Source organism: Pipra filicauda, unplaced genomic scaffold (genome assembly GCF_003945595.2).
Source record: "Pipra filicauda isolate LSUMZ 115617 unplaced genomic scaffold, ASM394559v2 scaffold44_size3831614_pilon, whole genome shotgun sequence".
NCBI lineage: Eukaryota > Metazoa > Chordata > Aves > Passeriformes > Pipridae > Pipra > Pipra filicauda.
In genome coordinates, this window is record NW_024104587.1 from 1,468,012 (window position 1) to 1,489,739 (window position 21,728).

A 21,728-nucleotide genomic window follows, 5' to 3' on the forward strand; every position below is an offset into this window, starting at 1 on the left:
TTTGAATAGTCAGGTCATGCTTGGAGGTCAACTACTATACTGTGATTTGGATGCCCTTGATGTGTATGTTTTCGGCTCCAAGGAAAAGTCAAGGAAATTTACACTTTAGCAGTACATATGGGGAGGGCAGAAGGCAGGTCATACTCCCTTTCAGTAATTTTCTCTGGATTTCTCTGTTGTAGGTGAGTGTTTTAACCACCTTGGAGCGGCGATTCAACCTTCAGAGTGCTGACGTGGGCGTCATTGCCAGCAGCTTCGAGATTGGCAACCTGGCCCTCATCCTCTTCGTGAGCTACTTCGGAGCCCGAGGACACCGGCCACGCTTAATAGGATGTGGAGGGATAGTCATGGCCTTGGGTGCCCTCCTTTCCGCGTTGCCTGAATTTCTGACCCACCAGTACGAATATGAGTCAGGAGAAATACGCTGGGGGGCTGAAGGGAGGGATGTGTGTGCTGTCAACGGGTCCTCCAGCGATGAGGGACCAGACCCGGACCTTATCTGCAGGAATAGAACTGCTACCAACATGATGTACTTGCTGCTCATTGGAGCACAGGTCCTCCTGGGCATTGGTGCTACCCCTGTCCAGCCCCTGGGAGTTTCCTACATCGACGACCACGTGAGGCGGAAAGATTCCTCCCTGTACATAGGTAAGGCTCTCTGAGCTTCTCACTGAGGGCTTTCCCTCTTGTTTGCTGTTTGATGCCAGTGGAAGGGATGCCTCAAGGTCTCTTCTCCGTGTGCTGCTGTGCTTGTGAAGGCAACTTGGCATAGGGCCCTATATCAAGCAGCAGGAAAATACACTGATGTTTGCTCATTTTGTAGCAATGGTAAAGGTTGATGGCCATGGTGATTATTACTGGATGGTTAGGAAGATGCTTACTCCTGCTGTTGTGATTGCCCAGATTGCTTTAAATTCAGATATTGGTGACTTAACTGTTGAGTTTTGGCTGAAAAATTTTCAAGTGGTATGTGTGATGATGATTGAGGTGGGGTTTTTTCCCCCCCAAGATACCCTAGTTCTGTTCCTGTTCCAAAGCACGTGTCTGAGTGGTCACTGCAATATAAGGAGACTGAGAGAACACGCATGTCTTGCCACTCCCACTGTCACATTTTAGCAAGGAAGTGCCTGTTAAGGATCGGGTGCTGTGACCCAGGATGCTGTGGCAGGACCCTTGATAATGTGATCCCTGTAATGGAATGGGATGCGGAAGCTGATGAGGTCTATTTTGAGATGCAATGAGCCTGAAATAGTTTCTGGTGATCACATTGCAAAATTCTTTCAGATGGTTAAGCTATGAAATTTGGCTTTGGTTACCCAGTGAAACATCTCTGTTATTGGGGTAAAGTGCTTGTGGGTTTCAGCAGTTGTTCCCCCTCCCAGCAGGTTTAAAGAGGATGCTGTGAGTGAAGTTGTTCTTTAAAAAAACCTGCCAGCTTGGCTCATTCTTCTTTCTGCAGGACTTGTCAGTAGATAAATTGCTCCAATGCAACAAATCCGTGAAGTGTGTCCTGCCATTAATGAGACCCTTCTGCACTTGTTAACATAGTTTCTAGTAACCAAAACTGTGCACTTGTCCCATCATCACTGTCTTGACGTGACTTTCGACTTAATGGATGATCCCATTATTCTTTGGGTTTTTTCCAAAGACATTTGTAGCAAATTCCCAAGTGTAACTGAATGCAGCTGGGAGTGGCCATCGACAGCAAAACTGAACACTCCTGTTGACTTTGGGTGAAGTTCAGTGTCTTGGGATAGGGCAGAAGCCTATTGGAAAGCCTATTGCTATGGTATTCCTGGATGTATTGCTACTTCACTTCAAGAGGTTCATCTCCCTATTCAAAGTGTGTCCATGTTTTTCTGTAACTGGCCATAAAATCATAGTATTTCACCATTGAGCCTCATCCTTGGATCATTATTCACCTTCACTTGGTTCTGTAAGTGCTCACGAGGGATCCACTGGATAAAAAAAGGTGATCTATAAAATACAAGAACCCAAAGGTGAATAATGAGACTAAATTCACTGGAGCAACTCTGCCAACACCATAAATGATGAGCTGGAATTAAGAGTGATTCTAAGATTATCTGTCTAAAGATTATCTATTATAAATAACTATATAGAGAAGTAGCAACTTCTTTCAGTCTGTTCCATGGGCATTTTTAAGCAATACTTCATGTCTGAGAACAGACTGCAGGAGGGGGCATGAGAGGAGGATTAGGGAGAGTGATTCTTTTTGTTCCTGAGATACAAGATTCATCTTGTATGCTAAAATAACATCTTTAAAGTTGGCAGTTCAACTGTAGCTGGGAAAATACTGCCAGAAAATGATTTCTGCTTACTATATGCTGCTTTATTATTTTTCCTGCAGAGATATGTTTCTGATCATGTTCCTTTCTACAGGTAGAGTTTAAAAAAAAAAAAAAAGAAAACAAGCATTTTTGGGCTGTTTGCTTTCTGGCTTTAGCTATCAAAATCATAATCTGAATTTCTACATATGAATTATGGATTGCATAAGAGTGGATGTCTGTGCACACTCAACCAGCAATGAGGTTTAATATCTGCCCTGTCCTAACCTATCTGTCACAAGTAGAGTTTCAGATACTGGATGATTAATTCTTACATCAACCTACAGTCAATTTGGCTAGTGAAAATAAAAGCTAACAGGAAAAAATCTATTCCACAAATGAATATAAATGGAGAAGAAAGTAATGGAAATGTCATCTTATGTTTGTGGATACTTGAGAGGAGGTCAAATTCCTCAGTTTAAGTGTTGTTTGAGAATTATTTGATCAGATTTGTCTTTAACTGATTATTTTTGTTGGTGTCATCAATGCAGTTTTCAGTGGCCTTAGCAGAAAGCTGGCTGAGCATCTTACCCACTTCATTCTGCTCTGTTTCGCAGAGGAAGTAACTGCAGAGTGAATACTGTCACTGTGCTATATTTATATCAGTTTGCTTTCTCATAATAGCACACCCACTCAGTGGGGGCTACACTGTGTGTGACCAGATAAAATGTTTTTGAGTAAGTTCCCGCAGTTGAAATTAGGAGCAAATCTGGCATAGATTGTTCTCTCGGGATAAAAACTTATTAGTAGCAGTGATAATAGTCTGACTGAACTTTCTGTAATGGCTGGCTGTGGCTGAGAAATGATCAGATTGACCAGTTCTTGCTGTCTTTAGTTCACTGCTTATATCGAGTACGTAGGTGCTGCATTGGGCTGTATTGTGGCTGGGAGGAAGAAACTTGACAGCTAAGGACTTGTCATTGTTCACCTCGACAACAAAAACCCTTGTGTCCCAAGGCAGTGAATTAGAAATAACTTTGTGCAGTGAGAGGGCTTTTTTTCCTCCTTCTGAGTTGTACAGGAGTTAAGTGGAGTAACAGTATCTAATACAGTCACAGTGAAATGACAACACAGGAAGACTCCTGGTTATTAAAAAAAAATCCAAACCCCAAGAACACTGACCCCAAAACCACCTTCTTTTTGTATTAATCCGTGTGCAGAGTAATGCAGATGTGACACCACATGGAATTTAAAGTTGTGTTTTGACTTTAATGGTTAATGCAAGTAGTAGCATCTGTGGAATATAATATTTTTCTGGCTATGAAGTCCATTAAATCTGTCATGTGGTTTCTCTGCAGTGACAAGCACACAGGAGGTTGTGGGTAGTGCACCTCTCTTGTGCATCCTTTGAGGCAGAGGTTGCTTACTTAGGCTTATGTTCTGCCAAGGAGGTGGAGATTCATAAAGTTTCATAATTAGAGAGATGAGTGAGATATTACAGGAGGATTCCTCTGTGGCATGGGCTGCTGACTTGTAGTTTCATGTTTCTTGAGTTAATAGCAGATTTTTTTTGGTGCCTGCAATATGTTGCTACCAAATCCAAAACATTATCTGTTGCTCTAAGTAACCAGACCTAGGAAAAAGGGCTGCGTGGTGGTAACCCAGGCAAATCGAATCAGAGATGAGTGCACGAAAATACTCACCAAAGGATGTTCTAAAGAGAACGCACTTGTGCTGTAACAGAGTTAGAAAGATTGTGGGACTGTGCTTGCTCTGGCTAATCATAGAATCAGAACAGTTTGGGTTGGAAGGGACCTCAAAGATCATCTAGCTCCAACCCTCCTTGCCATCGGTAGGCACACCTTTCACTAGACCAGGTTGCTGTTGGAAGTTGGGAAGAATGTTCTCATTTGGTGCTGGTTTGATTGTGTCTCTCTGAGTCTGATTTTGCATTTAAGATCTGAACTCCCATCTAGAGGCTTCCAAACAAGCAGATTAATTTTATCTGTGTATTTATTGGCATTTGGCATAAGTAACCTCTTTTAGTGGAGGAATTCATCACTCCTGCAGACTGTGCAGGGATTGTTACTGCTCCATCTTCACAAACATCAACGAAATTTGTGGCATTGTTTATTTTAAAGGAGGAGAAGTATGTTGAAGATTACTTACTACACCCTTCTTTTCTCTACCCACTAATGACTCACTTGACATTTCCCCCTTTAGTTCATTTTCTGCTCAGTCTTGCTGAGTTTTGCTGAAATCAATGAAGACTTTGTCATTAAGAGGGGAATCAGAGGCATAGTGGAGCTGATACAAAGGGGAAAAAAACCTGATCTGACAGTGGTTCTGTGGATTTGCTGCCTCTCAGATGAGCAAGACCTTGCAAATGTTTTCTGGTCACTGGAGTACCTGTGCCGTTCTCGGCAGTGCTTTGGGTGTTTCATTAGAGCCAGAGCAGTGATGCTAATAAGGTTATTAGCAGTCCTGATACAGGCCTTCTGGCCTTCCTGCTGCATTTAACATTTGCTGATAAAAGTTGTTGCATCTTGTCTAGGACATAGTTACCTGTAGAGCAGCATGAGTAGCTTCTGGGAGCCAGTATTTGATCTGGGACCATGAAGGGCTGTATTGCACAGAGGAAGTTGCTATTATTCTGCCTCCTGTTGATGGAGGAAATTGATGTTGGAAGGAGCACTGCCAGATTGTGGGACTCATTCAGCAGAATGCTGTATTGATCTTTAATGTATCAGAGATTCTCTTAAAGTTTGTTGAAGCTGTCTCAGTGTTAACATTGTGGACAAATACTTCACAAGGACCCACCACTTGGGACTCCTCAGAAACTGCTGACTTGGGACTCTTCACTTGGGACCCACCACTTGGGACTTGCAGAAACTGCTGTCACATGAAGAATGACTTAAAGGAAATCCCAGAAAGGGCAAGTCTTGAGTCAAGGAGTAAGTGATGAGGAGTGATGAATGCTCCTGAGTTATTGCTGTGCAAGGGTGTGCCTGAGTGCAGTGCGCTCAGGGGCGGAGAGCTGTCCTTGGCCTGTTTCATGGCAGGGTGGAGGAATGGAAAAATGGGTAACTCAGCTCTGCTGAATGTGCCTGTTTAGCTGCTTTCTTCTATATTATCTCCCAGGCTTCTGTCTGGCCTTTTCCGTGTGTATTTTTGTTTGTCAAATGGTTGTTCCAGCTGTTACCCTTGGTGTAAGAGGACAACTCAACAGGATGGTGTGTCCTTTCCACATCTGCCCAGATGGGACTAACCCTGTAAAGGGGACGGGACCTTGCATTGCAGCCACTGGCTTTGACCTTTGTAGCAGCATGGGGTTACTTGGCATCAAATCTGTAGAAGCACTTCTTGTTTTGTGATGACAGACTCTCACTTCTGATGCTTTCTTGCTTGCTCTAAGCACCAACTCAAGATTTGCTGCAGAGAAAGACAAACATGCCCTAGTTGGAATCTTGCTGTCTCCAGGGATAAATTTGTCCATTTGAAAAATCACTTGTGGTAGCTTATGTCAGTCAAAATGACAGCAGCCATTGTGTTTTGGAGAAGCAGAAACATTTTCTCGACTGACAAAAATTAAACCTGAGAGTTAGTATCTATGGTGGTGAGATAATAGCAAGTTATCGAATTCATCAGAGTTTGAGTCAACGTTTTTTATGTGGTAACACAGAGAAATAGTGCTTGGATTTCTCAGGGGGAAGCTCATGTTGGTAAGCTAAGCAGTTGCTGTGAATTTTGAAACCATTCATTTACTGTATATCTGATATTGATGCACTCTAATACACTTAATGAATACTAAAAAAAATCAAAAAGGAAATGGGATTTCTGATTTTATAAATATAAGCAAAAATGTGTTCAGGGGTTGCCAGTTTTGTCTGTTAACTGCTGAAAAGGCTCTTACACAGAGGATAAATGTATTTTGCTCAGTCTTACTCTTTCCAAATATTTCAAATTTCTTGACATGTATGTTTGAACCTACTTCTAAACCCTAGCAAGTGGAATAATTGTGTGTTTATAGCATACAGGTCACATCACCAGCTTCTTGGGGCCCTCCTTTGATGTGTATTGATTGGAAGGTCTTTAGAACCTGCTTGAGAGGTCTCTACAGCTCTGCCCATCCTGGCTGCTTATCCTTTCCCTCCTCACAGTGTTTCCCTCATGGCTGTACTCCTTCCTTGTGTGCTCATTTGTGGTCTGCAAACAACACGAGTACTTTATTCACATTAGCCCTTCTTGCAGGAACATGCTTCTCTGAGCTCACCCACTTAAGGCTCTGCCAGCCTTGTGCATTCCTTACCCCTTTTCTGTTTAAAGCCTGCTGCTACAAAGTCTTTTGTAGTGGATTTTAGGTGACTCCTGTCTGTTGTAGTTCCTCTGTGTGCCCACTCAATACCCACAAGCTACCCTGTGAGCTTGTCCACCCCCATGTGGGCACACGCCTTGTGAGGGGTGAGCGCTCCTTCCAGAGAATTGCCTTTCTCCTTGCTGGTATAGGAAGTTTTATAGGTATGTAATATTTTTAGCCTAAAGACTTGACGGAATTCTGTAATGGTTTTGTTCGGTAAATGCATCCTCCTTCGGGTGATTTGGAGAACCTTTCCTTTCTGTCACAGTCTCCCAGGGGCTGACAAAGACACGGTATTAGCGCTGAGCTCCAAGGAGTGCTGCTGCCAGCGTGAGTGCTGTGATACCTGTTCATTACTGAAAGGTGTCTTTGCATCAGATTCACTGGGTTGTCTTCCCCGTGGACTAACTGTGATCAGATTAAATTACATGGCTTCATGCGGATATACTGGTATTAACCCACTGATCCATTGATAACCTGCAGCCTTTTATAATTATGCCCCTTTGGGAAGAGATCATTTGCTGTGTGTCAGCGGGGCTGGCTCAGTTACACATGTCCCCTTTTACAGCACTAGTGGTAATATCCTGGAAAATTAAATGGAAACACAAACAAGTGTGTAGGGTGTCTTAGAGCAGTAGCAATAATCAATTAATGGGAATAACCTTTCCCACTGCAGGCAGGAAGGCTATTGTGAAAGGCAGTAGCTGAATGGATATATTTATTCAATTAAATAGATATATGCACAAAGTCATAATTGCTGTGGGCTCCATTATTTTACAGCAATTGCTCCAGTTATCTTAACCTTCTGCTAATAGCTTTTTTTTGTTATGAGCTGAGTAAATAAAGCTTGGGTCCAATACAAATGACTTCGTGTGAAAGCATATTAAAGGTGGGAGCTATTTTCATGTTACTCTGTGCTCTCTGTGTACTCTGCAGCTGATTTTTGGCTTTATTTGGATTTGCTGACTCTGATGTCTGTAAAAATCACTCCATTTGCAGAGCATGTTGGTTTCTTTCTGTAGGGTACTTAAAATAGCCATCAGCTGGGAGAGCCTAGTGAGGTCCATCGTTCCTGGGGCAGCCTCTTTAGTGCAGTGCCCTTGTCATTTAAATGGCAGATATGCAGAGGACAGTCCTAAGGTTCATAAAATTAATTAAACAGATCAGAAGGTGCTGAGTTGCTTATGTCAAGAGCTGAAGGCTCTATTGTACCTTCTTGATGGCACAAGCAGTAGAGAGCTGGTGTGTGCCAGTCTTGGCACTTCTCCTGGGAACTTGACTGAGGCTCCTCAACTCATTGCAGATAAGGAGCCTCTAGATATTTTGATCCCAGTTTGCAGGCTGGCACTGGGGACACTTGGGGCTGTGTTTAGCGTGTGCCTTCCCACGCTGAGATAAGGTACAGGACCTGTACCTTGCCAGCAGGATTCAGGGCACTGGCCAGGTGTTACTTGACTATCTGCAGGACAAGGTGCTTGTATGAGCATATAGGAGAACGCAAAAACTCTTTCACACAAGCTCCTGCTTTCCCTCTTTCAAAACTGCCTCTCCTGTTGCTGGGTGAGGTGCTCGATCAAGTTTTTTTGCCCTTTGGAGACGTCACTGCAGGTCTGAGCTGGTGCTGGGCAAGCTGACACTTATATCCTTCAGGTGACAAATAAGTGCTATTTGAGTAACCTCCTAAAAGTGTTTGTTTTTGCAAAGTTCCAAGCAGTGCCACGGCACAAACGTGTGGGTCTGTTGACACACAGGGCCTGGCAGCGCTCAGCTGCCAAAGCTGTTATAATGTGTGTTTTTATCCTGCCTGCTTTGCTGTGCACTGGTGACTCTGTGTAGGTCACTCCCCAGTGTAGCAGCAAGAGAGCAGAGATCCATCCCTTAGGATTGTGGGGAACAGCACAGGGAGAGCTCTGTCCAGAGGCTGCGAGGGACATGGCAGATCAGGCTCTGGGTGAGACTTCCTCAAGGCTACATGTGTAACTGGCATGATGTGTCCAACAGGTGCCTGCCAGCGTGACCAGCTCGTTGTATGAACCTGAGTAACTGAAAATTAACGGTGTTAACACCAGAGGAACAGCTGTGATGCGAGTCGAAGAATCATGGAATAGTTTAGGTTGGAAGGGACCTTTAGAGGTCATCTAGTCCAACTCCCTGCCATAAGCAAGAACATCTTCAAGTAGACCAGGTTGCTGAGAGCCCTATCCAGCCTTGTCTTGAATATTTCCAGGGATGGGGCAGCTACCACCTGTCTGGGCAACCTGTGCCAATGTTTCATGACCCTCTTCATAAAACATTTCTTCCATATATCCAGTCTGAATCAACCCTCTGTTAGTTTTAAACCATTATCCCTTGTCCTATCTCAACAGGCCCTGCGAGGGTGTGAGATGGCCCTTCAGTGTGAGGCTTGGGGCAAAGGTGCTGTGGAGAGACATTGATGTAGTCTCACTAACTGCAAGTATCTGATTACATCTGATGGACCAGCCTGGAGGAAAAAGTGTAGCCACAAGTAATGGGTACCTTGTAAAACAAAGATAAAATTCCTTGACATGCTTTGTGGTCACCTTATAAGCCGTGAGAAGAGCAAGTGGACTAGGAGTCCTCCCCTGGTGTGGTGAATTTTGAAATTTTATGAATTTATTTGCATAAATATATAAATCTGGGGTATTTCAGCTAGGAACTTTGGCTTTGGACAAATGCTTCTGGGTTTGCTTTCTCAAAGTTTGGTTGTTTGGTTCAAAGTTGGTATCTGGTCCCAAAATTGCTCCTTTGAACTTTGCTCTTTTGAAAGGACTCAGTCTTCCTTCAGATTTCTTTTTGCCAAGGGACAGCCAGGTCATTAACTGTGCTGCTAATGAGGTATTTAGCTTTTCCTAAGAGGGAGGCCTGCTCTCACTAAACCTCCTTTTGATTTCAGTAATAGGGATTTTGTCTGAAGGAGACTATCCAAATTTGGCCCTTTATTTACCAATTAAAATGTGAGGATTTAAATAGTTTCTTGGATAGAAGTTAACAACGTCACGTTGCTCTTTGACTTAATACCTAAGAGCACTTGAGTGCAGCCAGGACAAGACTGTCTCTGTGACAAGGTGCAGGATGTGGCTAAAGGGAGCAGATCAAAGCAATAGCTTAAATTCAGTTCAAACAGGTAGAAGAGCAAGATGCTCTGTGCTTTCCTCTGTGTGTCTCTCTGCTTACCTCACCTTTTCCCTGCGGTTTTCTGTACATTCCTGTCTTCATTGTTAGACAAACCATTCCCACTGTAGCTGTTTGTACAACATAGATATAGTGCTTATTAGAGTTTGAAAGAAATAATATTAGTGGGTAAAAAAAGACAACTGGGACAACTTTGCTGTATTAGTCATTGCTGCAGAGACCAATTACCCGTGTGATGAAAGACCACCTGTATCTTGTTAGCCATCAGCTGCAACATATGGATGTCCTAATTCAATCAGACGGATCATCACAAGAATAACACTTGTTAGAGAAAGCTTTTTCTCAGCAGACAGTTATAAACTATGTGCTGGGGTTATAGGCTGAAGGGGTGATAGCATACAAGAAGTGAACTATAAAGTCCCCTGACTGTGCTGTCAAGGTGTCTTGAGGACTGATTAATGCTTTACTGGCCTCAGCAATCAGTTCCCTCTTAGCTTTCTGTTAATTTTGGGCACTTGTTGGTTTTGTGGTATAGAGGGGGGCGTATGTGTATTCAATACTCCCCCTCCTCATTTTACGTAAAAACTCACATTCCTGCAATGCAAGTGAACAGATGTTTTACTTCACTTCTGTTTTGTCTCATTGCATATCTTCACGCATGTCCTCTGTAAATGTGCTGTTCTGGTACTGGTGGGAGACAAGCATGCTGTGTTGTAGATTGTGCAGGAAGCAGCATTGCAGGAAACCAAATTATTTCCAGTAGTTCTGTGTAAGCTGTGGAGAGTTTCCCTTAGGTGCCAGAGGGTAAGAGGTTCCTAGGGAGAGAGAACACCTATTTGATCAGCTGAGGCAGCTAGAAAACAGACATGTTCATGCTTGGTGGACCTTGTTCTGACCAGTGTGACTGCTCATATTCAAGAATATTTACATTTTGTTTCCCAGTTGTCACCTGATTTGGTAAAATATACTTCTTGTCCGTCCAAACCTTGCTTTGCTTCCTGTGTTGGTGAGAATTCTGTATCAAAAGGAAACAGTCTCTTCTGTAATTGTACACCACACCTCTGCAGGAGTTTAGTGTCCTGAAGGTACCTGATTTATAAGTAGTAGCAAAACTCAAGTTAAGCATGGGTTAAGCAAATAATCCTACTCCAGTAATGTCTCCAGGGTTATAAAACAAGTTGGCAGGAAGATGAGAATTGTTCCCAGGAATTCTGACTAGTGCTCTGCAATTGGTCTGAGAACTAAAGCATTTCACTGCATTCCTGCAAAGCAGTGTATCTTCAGTGGCTGCAAACATTCCTTCCTTTTCAGTGTCGGAGGGATTACTGGTTCTGGCTTTTTGTCTGCTACCATTAGCTTGCTCCACCTCTGCAAACTATGTTTAATTTGTCTCCACGAGCTGGATGATTAAACTGAGACCAAAACTGTCTTTGCACAATGGAGAGAGACTATTTACAAGGGCATGTAGTGACAGGACAAGGGGGAATGTCTTCAAACCGAGAGTAGGTTTAGATTAGATATTAGGATGAAATTCTTTACAGTGAGGGTGGTGAGGTGCAGGAACAGGTTGCCCAGAGCAGCTGTGGATGCCCCATGCCTGGAAGTATTCAAGGCCAGGTTGGATGGAGCTCTGAGCAACTTGGTCTGGTGGAAATATATCCCGCTACCCATGGGGGGGGGGGTGGTGTTGGAACTAGATGATCTTTAAGGTCTCTTCCAACACAAATTATGCTATGATAGTGGTCAGTGAGATGCAAGAAGCATTTTGAGGACAGACTCTACATTCTTCCATAACTCATTTTCAGGAGCCACCAGCACAGCGATGTGCATCCCGGATTTGTCCAGTCGCTTGTGAAAGCTCTCTTATGCTTATGGCCTGCACAATAGAAATAGGATCAAATTCCACAGTTCCCTGTGGCTTTTCTCATCTCTTAGTTAGGCTGTGCAGTTTTTTCCCATGTTTGTTGCTTTATTGATTGGATGTCTAGAATTTTGTCTTTAAGGCTGTGAAAGTGGTGAAGTGGGCACAAAATTTCTGGAGTGAAGATATCTTAGAAGTGGAGTCTGCCTGTCAAAAATCTTGCTGCTGCCAGAGGTGGCAGTCATGTCATCACCCTGGCCTTGCCTTATTCTATCACAGATAGGAGTGCTCTGGGAGTTCCTTGGACTGTTGAGAAAATGTACTGGGATGGGTAGATAAAGCATAGGCTGGCACAGCTGGCAAAATTAGGACAAGCCATCCCATTAGATGAAAAATACAGTCTCAGATGGGTTTTGCCAGTGTGTCAAAGACCTGTTGAAATGAAAATTTCAGATATACAAGAGAAGTGAAAATGCAACTGTGCTGCTCTCCACCATTACTGTGTAAAATGCTCCCATGTGTAGCTCCTTGAGTTCATCTCACATTCTGCACTCCCCAAAACCGTGGTAATGTGGAGACTAGAGCAGCTTGAGCGAAGCTTTCTGAATAAATTAGTCTTGCTGTCCTATGGTTTTCCAAGTCTAAGTAAACAGATGAGACTTATTCTATGCCTTAAAATCAGCAAGTTTGGGTTTTATTAGCCCTGGAGGGGCAGTAAATTCTAGAGCTGAGCCAGAGGAGCAGAAGAGGGAAGGAGGCAAGTAAGGAGGTGTAGCACTAAGCAAGGATATGCTCGAGAAAGTCCTTGCTGCTTACTGCAGCCCAGGAAGGCAATTTGAAATTGAATCTACAGTGCACCAGGGAGCTGTTGGAGGTGGCTTAGGATGGGGTAAGGATTTGAGAAATCTGCTTTAGTGAAGGCTGCATTCAGCAGAGGCAAGAATAAGGATGTTGGTGAAAGGGAGGTGGAGCGGAGATGTCAGCAGCAGCATATTAAGGCTGGGTGGGCAGATATTGAAGAAACCAGAGTTAAGAGAGGAGCTCAGCCGATAGAGGAGAAACATAGTATGGGCCATCTCCATCAAGTCTACAGAAGCCTGAATCCTCACATCAAAAGACTCTATTTTTATTAAAATTCAGGCTCTTTATTTTAATCGATACCCATGGGTATCAGGTGTCTAAATTGAGTCTCGGCTAAATGTTGCCTTTCTGAATCACAGTTGTTGCACAGTTCCCAATGGCATTGCTGTGTGCCTTCTCCTAGACCACGGGACACACATGGGTCTCCATTTTCTTGCAAAGCAAGCTTGTTTTGTGAATAAACAGTGTGTTTTGATGGTGAGTGTGGGTGGTGTCAGGAGCGGAAGCGAGTGTGCCAGGAACCTGGTTCCCAAAAAGAGATCCGGTGTTTACTGAACATGCTAATTGCTGCGTCCAACCCATCATTATTTGTCTTCTGCCCATAGCATGCTGACTAAAGGTGCTGATAACACTTTTGTTGAGTAAAAACTTATTAAAAAAAAAAAAAAAAAGAGGCTCTTGAATTTCAGGCATACCACTGGCTGCTGGTTTACTCTTTGGCTGGCATTTTTTTGGAGGGTTTTTGAGACTGAAGGTGGCAAAGGAAGGAAATGCTTTTGGTTTTTTTGGTTTTGTTTTTTGATGCCCCATATGGCCATTTTATTAACTGGAAAACCTCCAACTGTGAATTGGATGATGTTACACAGCTACAGAGAAAAACTCAATCCCAGCCGTGTAGCAGAGAATAGTTGTGCCTCTAACCTGAGCTGTGCCTCCCCCAGCTAGGGTTAGGGGGGAAAATAAAAAGCTGCCTTTGCCCTGTTTTGCTGACCCAAGGAAAACATTGTTGCTTTTCACTCTGGGGATGTTGAGCTTTTCATACAAAATGCAAACCTTGAACAAATGAGTCATCAGCAGGTCATCAAAGAGCACCTCTGTTTGAATTGAGCTTCTGGGAGCGACAGGTACAGCAAACCCACAAGTTTGGGGTTTTTACAATTGCAGTGGGTTTATCCCCCACAAAGTAGTAGAATACCTATATTTTCACATTATTCCCTGCTTGTGTGACTGGGCTCTTCTACCGTAGTGTGAAAGAACACACTGCAAACCAGACTTCTGTAGCAATGATCTGCATTGTGCGTTATTCAGGCACTTCCCAAGGATTGACTCTTGATTTCTGCCCAAGGAGCATTTCTTCACATTGTCTATGGATTTTTGTCCCATCTCCCCTGCTAAGACAAATGACTTGCCGTGTGTAGCATCTCAGTTGGAAATGAGACTGAGGATTGAGAAATAGCACTTAGGCATGTTCATATTGTCTTCTGTATGTGTATATGTTGAAGTTACAACCTCAGTTCTCTGTCCAGGAGACTTGGGAAAGTGCACTTCTCAGACCTGCCTTTTGATTTGTTACCTTCTGTTGTGCAAAGCAGTGAAGAGGAGAGTTGGAACCGCAGTCTTTGTTATCAGGGTGTCTTGGTTCTTCCACTATATCCTGGAGACTTTCTGTCTCTCAGGGGGATGCAAGAGAGGAATGGAATTTGTTTAAATGAATCCCTTTAGATTTAAGGGCTTGCTTCCCTGTCAGTTGTAAGTGTAGAAATGGGTTTTGACGTTTAGGAGTGGACCTTTCCCATTTCACATCTGCTCCTCACAGTCTTCAGAGCTGGACCCAAGACAGTGGAATCCACGCTAGCACTGTCACTTGTTGAAGTTCAGCAGATGACTCATTATTTGTCATGCCAACTTCTCTCTGAAGCTGTGCAAGGTAGCACAGAACCGCTGTCTGTTTGCCAAAGGTGATATTTAGGACCAAATGGGCTGGGAAAAGTTCCTCAGTGGGTAGGCAGAGCCCCCTGTGCCCACCAGCAGTGACTTGGGGCAGTTGTTCCCTTTCCCTAAAGATGCCTGTGGATGGGAGACAGCCTGCCAGAGACAGAACAAGTAAATAAGCTCTGCTCTGGTTACAGCAGGTGGATAATATATCAGCAGGGTCCTTGCAGCCAAGGGTCTGCTGCCAGCTGGGACAGAAGCTGAGATAACCTTTGGCTGTGCTGAGGCTTCAGGAGCAGAGTTGGAGCTGTGTCACACCACATGCCACCCTCTGTGCCTCTGGGGACAGTGAATGTGCTTGGGTGTTTGCTGGGGTGAGGCTGGCAAACTGCTGCAGGTGGGGAACTGGAACAAAGCAGTCACAGGCTCGGTTTTGCAGGACCTGGACCTTCGGTTTTGTGTAATCTACACAGCCTTCTGAGGGAAGGTACTGGAAGGGGAGCAGAAGATCCAGTATTGACCATTGAGACTTAGTGCCTCCAACCCAGGTTAGGGGCTCCTTAGTCACAACCTGTCTGTGTAGCACAAAGTGCCTTCAGTTGCCTGAAGGGACCTCTCCTTTTCTGCTGGTCACAAACTTGTGGCTCTGTCGATGTCCCAAGCTATGTTGCTGCATGGGAATCAGTATCCCTTTTTCAACCAGTTGAGTTCATAACTGTTGTGTCACGGCTGAAGAAAGGGAAGATTTGGTGGTGATACTTAAATTGCTGTTATTTAACAGGCTCCTCTGTGCAGCAGGAGGAGGAACCACCTCCTCAACTGAGTTTCCCCTCTCTGGGAGAGGGGGTTCCAATCTAACCTCGAGTGACTGCACGGAGGGTCCATGTGGCTGAATCTTCCTGCCCTATCAACTGCGTAGGAAACAGGTGAATGTTATGGTTTAGCACCAAGTTTGTGTTTCTGGTGTCTACTGCTCTTCCTTAACGAGGCTTTTGGGATTTAATTACAGTTACTACCTAACTTCAAGTCCCTGTTGTCCTTGGGTTCACAGTAGTCGAGGGAGAGACTGGCTGCTCTGGAGCCGAGCTGAGAGACTTGGGGCTCATCTCTGGAGATGCTGCTCTCCAGGAACTGCTCCTCCATCAAAGGATGCTGTCATATACCCAAGTCTCTGGCTTTGATTTTTAATATAGGTGGTTAGAGTATCCTCCTTACACACTGACTTCAAACACAGATTGTGCAGGATTACCGCTGGATAACAGCCAAATCCCAGGCAGTAGAGACTGTTTAATCACACTCCTCTGTCTCTACTGGATTAACATAATTAATGTAAGCCCTTTTGGAATGGGCGACCTGTTATTTGTCTGGTGCAGTTCTTCATTTGTGCAGTGCTGTGCATATACCCAGGATGCTCTAAAAATGGTGATGGAGGTCTAATCCCACTTGGTGACCAACTAAATCTCCATTTTCAGACAAGTTTACTGCTCCCTTCAGGGGAAGTTGTAGACTATTTAAAAAAAATTAAAAAAATTCAAAATGCCAAGATTAAATCAGAATGATTATTTCTCAAGTGACTTAAAGGGAAATTAAAGTGTTCCTTTTTATTGTTATTTTTAATGTCATTTCTCTAGGGAGCAAAAAAAGTTATTAATAAACTGAAGGTTCATCAGTGCTTTATGGTCCTGACCAATTTCAAGGGTGACAGATCTTAATGTGCAGTGGAGATATGAGTGATTGTGCCCTTGCACACCCAGCCTGGGCACATGGGGAAGGAACTGTGGCTTTATCTTCTGCAGTTTGTGGCATCTGGAATCGTGGCAAGGAGGCAAAAAGTGTTTCCCAGACATCCCATGGGCCCAAAATTCTGTTGGCTGAGTTCCTCCTTCTGTTTTTCTGCACTTCTTATGCAGCTGGACATGATTTAAACCTCAATAGGATATGCTGGCTCCCTTTTATTTCCACTGTTTCAGAGTTTTCTATCAGAAAATTGGAGAAAGTTTATTTAAGAATTAGAAAACCCAATAAAACAAACCTTGCAAAAACTGAATGTAACAAGTCAAATACTTTACTTGAATATTAATTTTTAAATAGAGGAATGCCTTTAGTAGGCTTTTTGTGTAGCAGAAGAAGTGACAATGTTTATTTTTTTATGAAAGCCAAATTCTGCTTTAATTTTTCCCATGTAACCTTTTATATTTGGTAAAATCATGGATATAATAATTTCATAAGGAGGAAAATCAAGTTTCATCAGTTCTGGTGGATTGTTTTCCAGATCTTGGCTGTACCCATCTGTGCAGAAGGCAGAGGCTTTCTGGAGCATTCTGTAAAAAACAAATGCTTGTGTCCAAGCTCGAAAATTAGCATGAAAGTGACATTTAATATTTGGCCATGAGCTGAAAAGCCTGTTATTTTCAGTGAGGTTAAAAGGAACCTCATTTGGGCAGCTCTGGCCCGCAGGGTCACAGCGTGCCCAGGTCTTTAAAGCAGAGCCGCTGCAGGCAGTGGTCTTGCGGGCCGTGGGAACTGGCAGCATTCCTGCTGGGAGCTCTGCAGTGTCCTGGGCTGCCCTTCTCGTGTCCCACTTCCTCCACGTGCCCTTCCAGAAGCAAGGAGCCGTTTCCAGGGGGTTCACGGGGTGAAAAGACTTGCTGTAAACACGAGCTGATCATTTAGCAGGCAATATGTGGTTGTATGTTGCCTCTGATTTGTACTCAGTGCTAGTAAGATGCGCTCATCACCCAGTCTGTGCTCACAAGCCTTATTATAACTAATGTAGAGGCATTTTCCTGTCATTTTTCCCCCTGGAGCCACTCGGTGTAAGGACTTTGGGGTGCTGTGTGAGTCCCAAATGCCCTGTGAGGGAGCACAGACTGTGTGAGCAGAAGCAGACAGGAGCATCAGTATACCTGGACCAAAACCTCTGTGTGTATGTAGGATGGGATATCCATTTTTCACCTGCAAGAAGCCAAATATTTTAAGGTTCATGTGGAGCATCATTTGCAACAGAATAAATAGCTTGGAATGTCACGTTTTACACAGCAGAAATGCTTTTCTGACTTTCCAGCCCTTGGTATCTGTAACTTGCTTGAAAGAGTTGCTGACGTCTGCCCAAATGCCAATATCTTCTCAGCCGTATGAACACTGATATCACGGCTTAAGCTTTAGTCTTTGAGATGTGCAGCACAGCTAAAATCAAGCTGTGTTTCCAGCACTGAGGGAGATCCTGACTTTTAACCCACTGGCTTTTTATTTATTTTCCTTCTGTGTTTGTTGTTGAATTGCAAAGACAATTTAATGCCAGGGCTTCTAAATGGGTTAGGGTTATATGATTTCTACATGATGATGTGTGTTGTATGATTTCTACATGATGATGGCAAATCTCCTTTGGGCTGTTTATACCACCTGATGCTGGTGACCTAAACAGGGCTAGGTCAGCAGAGCAGAAAGCAAGGTACTGGTGTTACATTTCCTTGCTACCTTTTCTTTACCTGTAGTAAAAAGGCAGGTCACAACAGTGCTTTATCCCTGCCTTCCTCTTAATTTTTACACTCCTTTGGCTCAGTCTTCTTTCCTTTGCAACTCCCTGCTGCCAAACCTTCTCCTTTCCATCCTGAGTGGATTTTGCATTCAGCGTTGTATCCCTTGCTGGCTTTTTTGCTGCCTTGCTGGACAGGTGCTCCTACCTAATGGTCTGGCTTTGTTTTTTTCTGGCTGTGGATGACTAATGGGGGATGTCGCATCCCACCAGGACTCCAGGAGACCTGGTTGTGTCACTATGTCTTAGTCAGTCAAAAAGATCCAGATTCAGAAGATTAAAGCTGGTACGGATTGTTGTGGCAGAACTGGGTTGGGGGTAATTGTATCAGGTGGTTTTGCTAGGTGCCCTCTGGCAGGGAGAGGTGAGGAGCAGCAGGGAGCAAGAACCCCTTCATGGTGCTCAGGTTCCATGAGAACAGTGCCCATTAACCTTGGGATCTGCTGAAGTATCTGTCGCCACAGCACCGACACATCTGCTGTGCTGCACCCTTTAGTCAGGGCTCTCCATGGGGGAATTTGAGCTCCTGACCTCTGAGCTCTTCTCCTGTTAGGGCCAAGCTTCTGGTAAAATGGAGGTACAACCTCAGCCCAGGTTCTAACTTTGGCTGCTGCTCTGGTGGAGCTGATCCTGGGACCAGCTCTATGGCCTGGATCTGTCATGATGAACATCAGTGGTATCTTCAGAGGTTTGTTAGACTTTCTGCTTAAGGGCTCACACAGGCTCTGAATGCTGAAACCATTGCAATGAGAACTGTATGGGGGTAGGAGTGGGGGGGCTGTGATGGTCAGCCCTTTTTTTTTCCTGCAGAGATGCAGCTGTTGGGAGCCAGCCCTTGACACTGGGAATATGATGGAAATGATGACTGCTCCCAGTGAGAGCAGAGGGAGCTAACACCATTCACTGCAATTTATTTCCATTTTCCCCTTCTTTGAGGACATAGTTTAGATCTGGTGTTTTATTTCTAATGACTAAAGTACCTTTTTACCTAATAATTAATCTCATTAAGCTCATAAGGGTTTTTAAGACTTCCTGGAAGTCTTCTGTCAACATGCTCACATGTTGTGAATGTCACTCATGGAAGGCTCCTACCTGTGATTTGTAAGTATTCAGGAATTTGGGATTTGGTGCTGACAAGCATGGACCAGCTCACCCCAGAGCCCTTTGCATGCCCTGGAGGAGAGGGCAGAAATGGTCTGTGGGGTTTGGTCCTGGTGCCTGAGGTGTAATTCCCCTTGAGTCATGCAAGGAATTGTTACTGCTGTTCCTTCCCATCCCACGCACTTTGTTCAGTGTCAAACGTAAGATCTCAGAAAATGAAATTAATTTCATCTTGGTGCAGCTATTAATGTTACACACTGCGGGAAAGCTCTTTAAGGAGGCCGACGACCTTCATCCATGTGGAATAAGTGCTGAATAATGGAGAGCTTTCATATTTCTACAAAAAGAAAGTGGCTTTTTAAGTCAACTGGAGATGTTACAGATGTGGAGGAGGGAAAAAAAAAAACCCAAAGTGCATTAGAAAACAGTGGGCTGAGTGTGCATGAGAACAGAACAGCAGCTCCTGCTGCCTGGCAGGTGCTGCTGTTTTCAGAGGCCTCTCATGAGCATGTGAGACCGCACTGACCCATCTGAACCTTCTGCTCCTGTGGTACCTGGAGATCTTTGTAAGTCAGTGTGATCCCTTCCCAGTGTGTTCAGCCTTTCCTCCTCTCCAGCCCAGAGACCCACATGGTTTCTGCACAGCCAGCCCCTGCCCCAGGTTTTTCTCTCTCTTTCCCTGAACTGCTTCATATTGCAGACTTCTCTGATGGCCTCTGGTAACCTGTGATGTGCTTCAGCCATCTATTTAAGGGAAGAAATGCATCTTGAACAATTTATATATAGTCTGTTTTGTCTCCCCACCTGTTATTACTTTGAGGAAACATCATGTCCTGGGAGCAAAAGTCTTGTGGTCTCCTAGTGAGGCTGTTCAGAGTGGCTGTCTATGAGAAGGATCCTTCTTCCTTACCCCGTCTGTTTTGTGGGGTTGGCCTGAGCTTTGTCACCCTTCTGATGAATGGGGTGCTCAAAGCCTGAGCTGCTTGGGAAGAGTTTGCCAGATTCATTCTCTGCTTGCCACATCATCAGCTAAATAATTAGAAAGATCCATTTGTGCCTCTGTGTCACCCCATGAGGTATGAGCCAGTAGGAACCTGTCACTTGAGATATTAGATGGAACTGGTAATTTTGAAGTGACTATGCAGAGGAACCAAAATCCACTGAGAAAGGATGGAAATTAAAACTCCCACCCATCCTTTTGAAGCCAGGTTACTGAATATGAGACAAGTTTGATTTGGGGGTTATTGGATTCAAACTTTGTGACACCATTTGGTCCTAAGCCTCTTCCCTTTTTGGCTGTATGTTGGATGGTGGGACCTGCCTTTAATCTGGGAAAAAATACAAAAACCAACAAACAAAATGCAGTTGTGGCTTTTTTTCTGTGTGGCTTTTTGTAGTATTCTCATGCTTCTGGCAGCAGACAAGAGAACAAACAGTTTCCTTAGTGCACAGTTGTGTTGAAAGAGGTCTGAGAGAATGTAATAGGCTTCCTTGAAAAGAGTTGAGTGAAGGTACAAAAAGAGGTTCTCAGTACATGAGAAGAGAAGCTGATGTTTGGGCCTTGGACAAAAGAAGCTATTAAAATTTTGGCTTCCTGACAAAGTAGCAGCAGCTACTCTGTCTTGCAATACTTGATGATTGAGCAGCATACATCCCAGTGTTTCAGAGAGCCACTTGTCAGTGCGCTGTCTTGCCTGGCACAGAGGGATCTGCTGTTCCCAACCATATGGGACTGGGTCCCACTATGATGCACCTAGAGTGGAACAGGGATGTCAGAGATCAGGAGGTCCTGGATGGATTTTGCAAAATCCTAGAATTTTGCAACACTAAGAAGGTAAATAGAAGCTGTTCCTGTGACTCTGCTTGTTTGCAGCAGGAGCAAAGCTGGTTTTGGCTCGATTCCCACAAGTCACTGAACTTCATTTAGCATCTGTTTCCACAATGTGCAGAAAGGAAAGGCAATAAATATTTATTACTCTGTAGCCTGGATGCAGGTTTTATTCCTCTTGCTATTCTTCCACTGTTCCTGTGACAGTTTATCTTGTGGCTTTGGAGTGGCCCCAGCACAGGGAAAATTGAAGAAGGGCTTGCAAGAGGTTTTGAAGGGGCCCGCTGCCACCCCAAGACACATTGTTCAATAAACCTTTATAATGTTTGTCTCCTGGAACACTATTTGCCTCTGCCTTTCCGCTTTGCTGGTAATTACAAGCTCTTCTCCAGCATGTCAGATGCTAATCTGCCATTTATCATTGCATGGCTCTGCAAAGCACCTGGAAGGGTTTTCCAAGATGGGAATGCTGCACTCAGCACTTCACGTCCATCTGTGGTCCCTGCGCCCTCCGCGATGAGTCACCCTCATCACGCTCCTAAAAACCCCTCGCTCGGAGAAGTTTAGGGAGAGTGGAGAAAAACTTTATGTTTTATTACTTAGATAATGAGTCATTCTTATGAAAGTCATGGTGCATTGTTGGCATTGGTGTTTCTCAGGAGGGAAAACCAAAAGAAGTCAGACTTCTCATGCAGTATTGACCTTCTGTCATTGTTTTTTTCATGGAATTAAAGCACAGTTTCTTTACATCATATGGAAGATTAGAAAATGAAATTCAAGAGATTGTGATGAAGAGGAAAATACAGAGTGCCATA

At 44.1% G+C, this 21,728-nt stretch overlaps 1 protein-coding gene across 1 annotated transcript in view; it reads left to right on the forward strand.

Annotated features, from left to right (window-relative positions):
* SLCO3A1 (solute carrier organic anion transporter family member 3A1) overlaps nt 1-21,728 on the forward strand; it is a 131,760-nt gene that overhangs the window by 23,035 nt on the left and 86,997 nt on the right. The window contains exon 2 of the mRNA XM_027719878.2: nt 183-648. Within this exon, the coding sequence (XP_027575679.1) occupies nt 183-648 (466 nt within the window). The remainder of the gene's footprint in view (nt 1-182; nt 649-21,728) is intronic.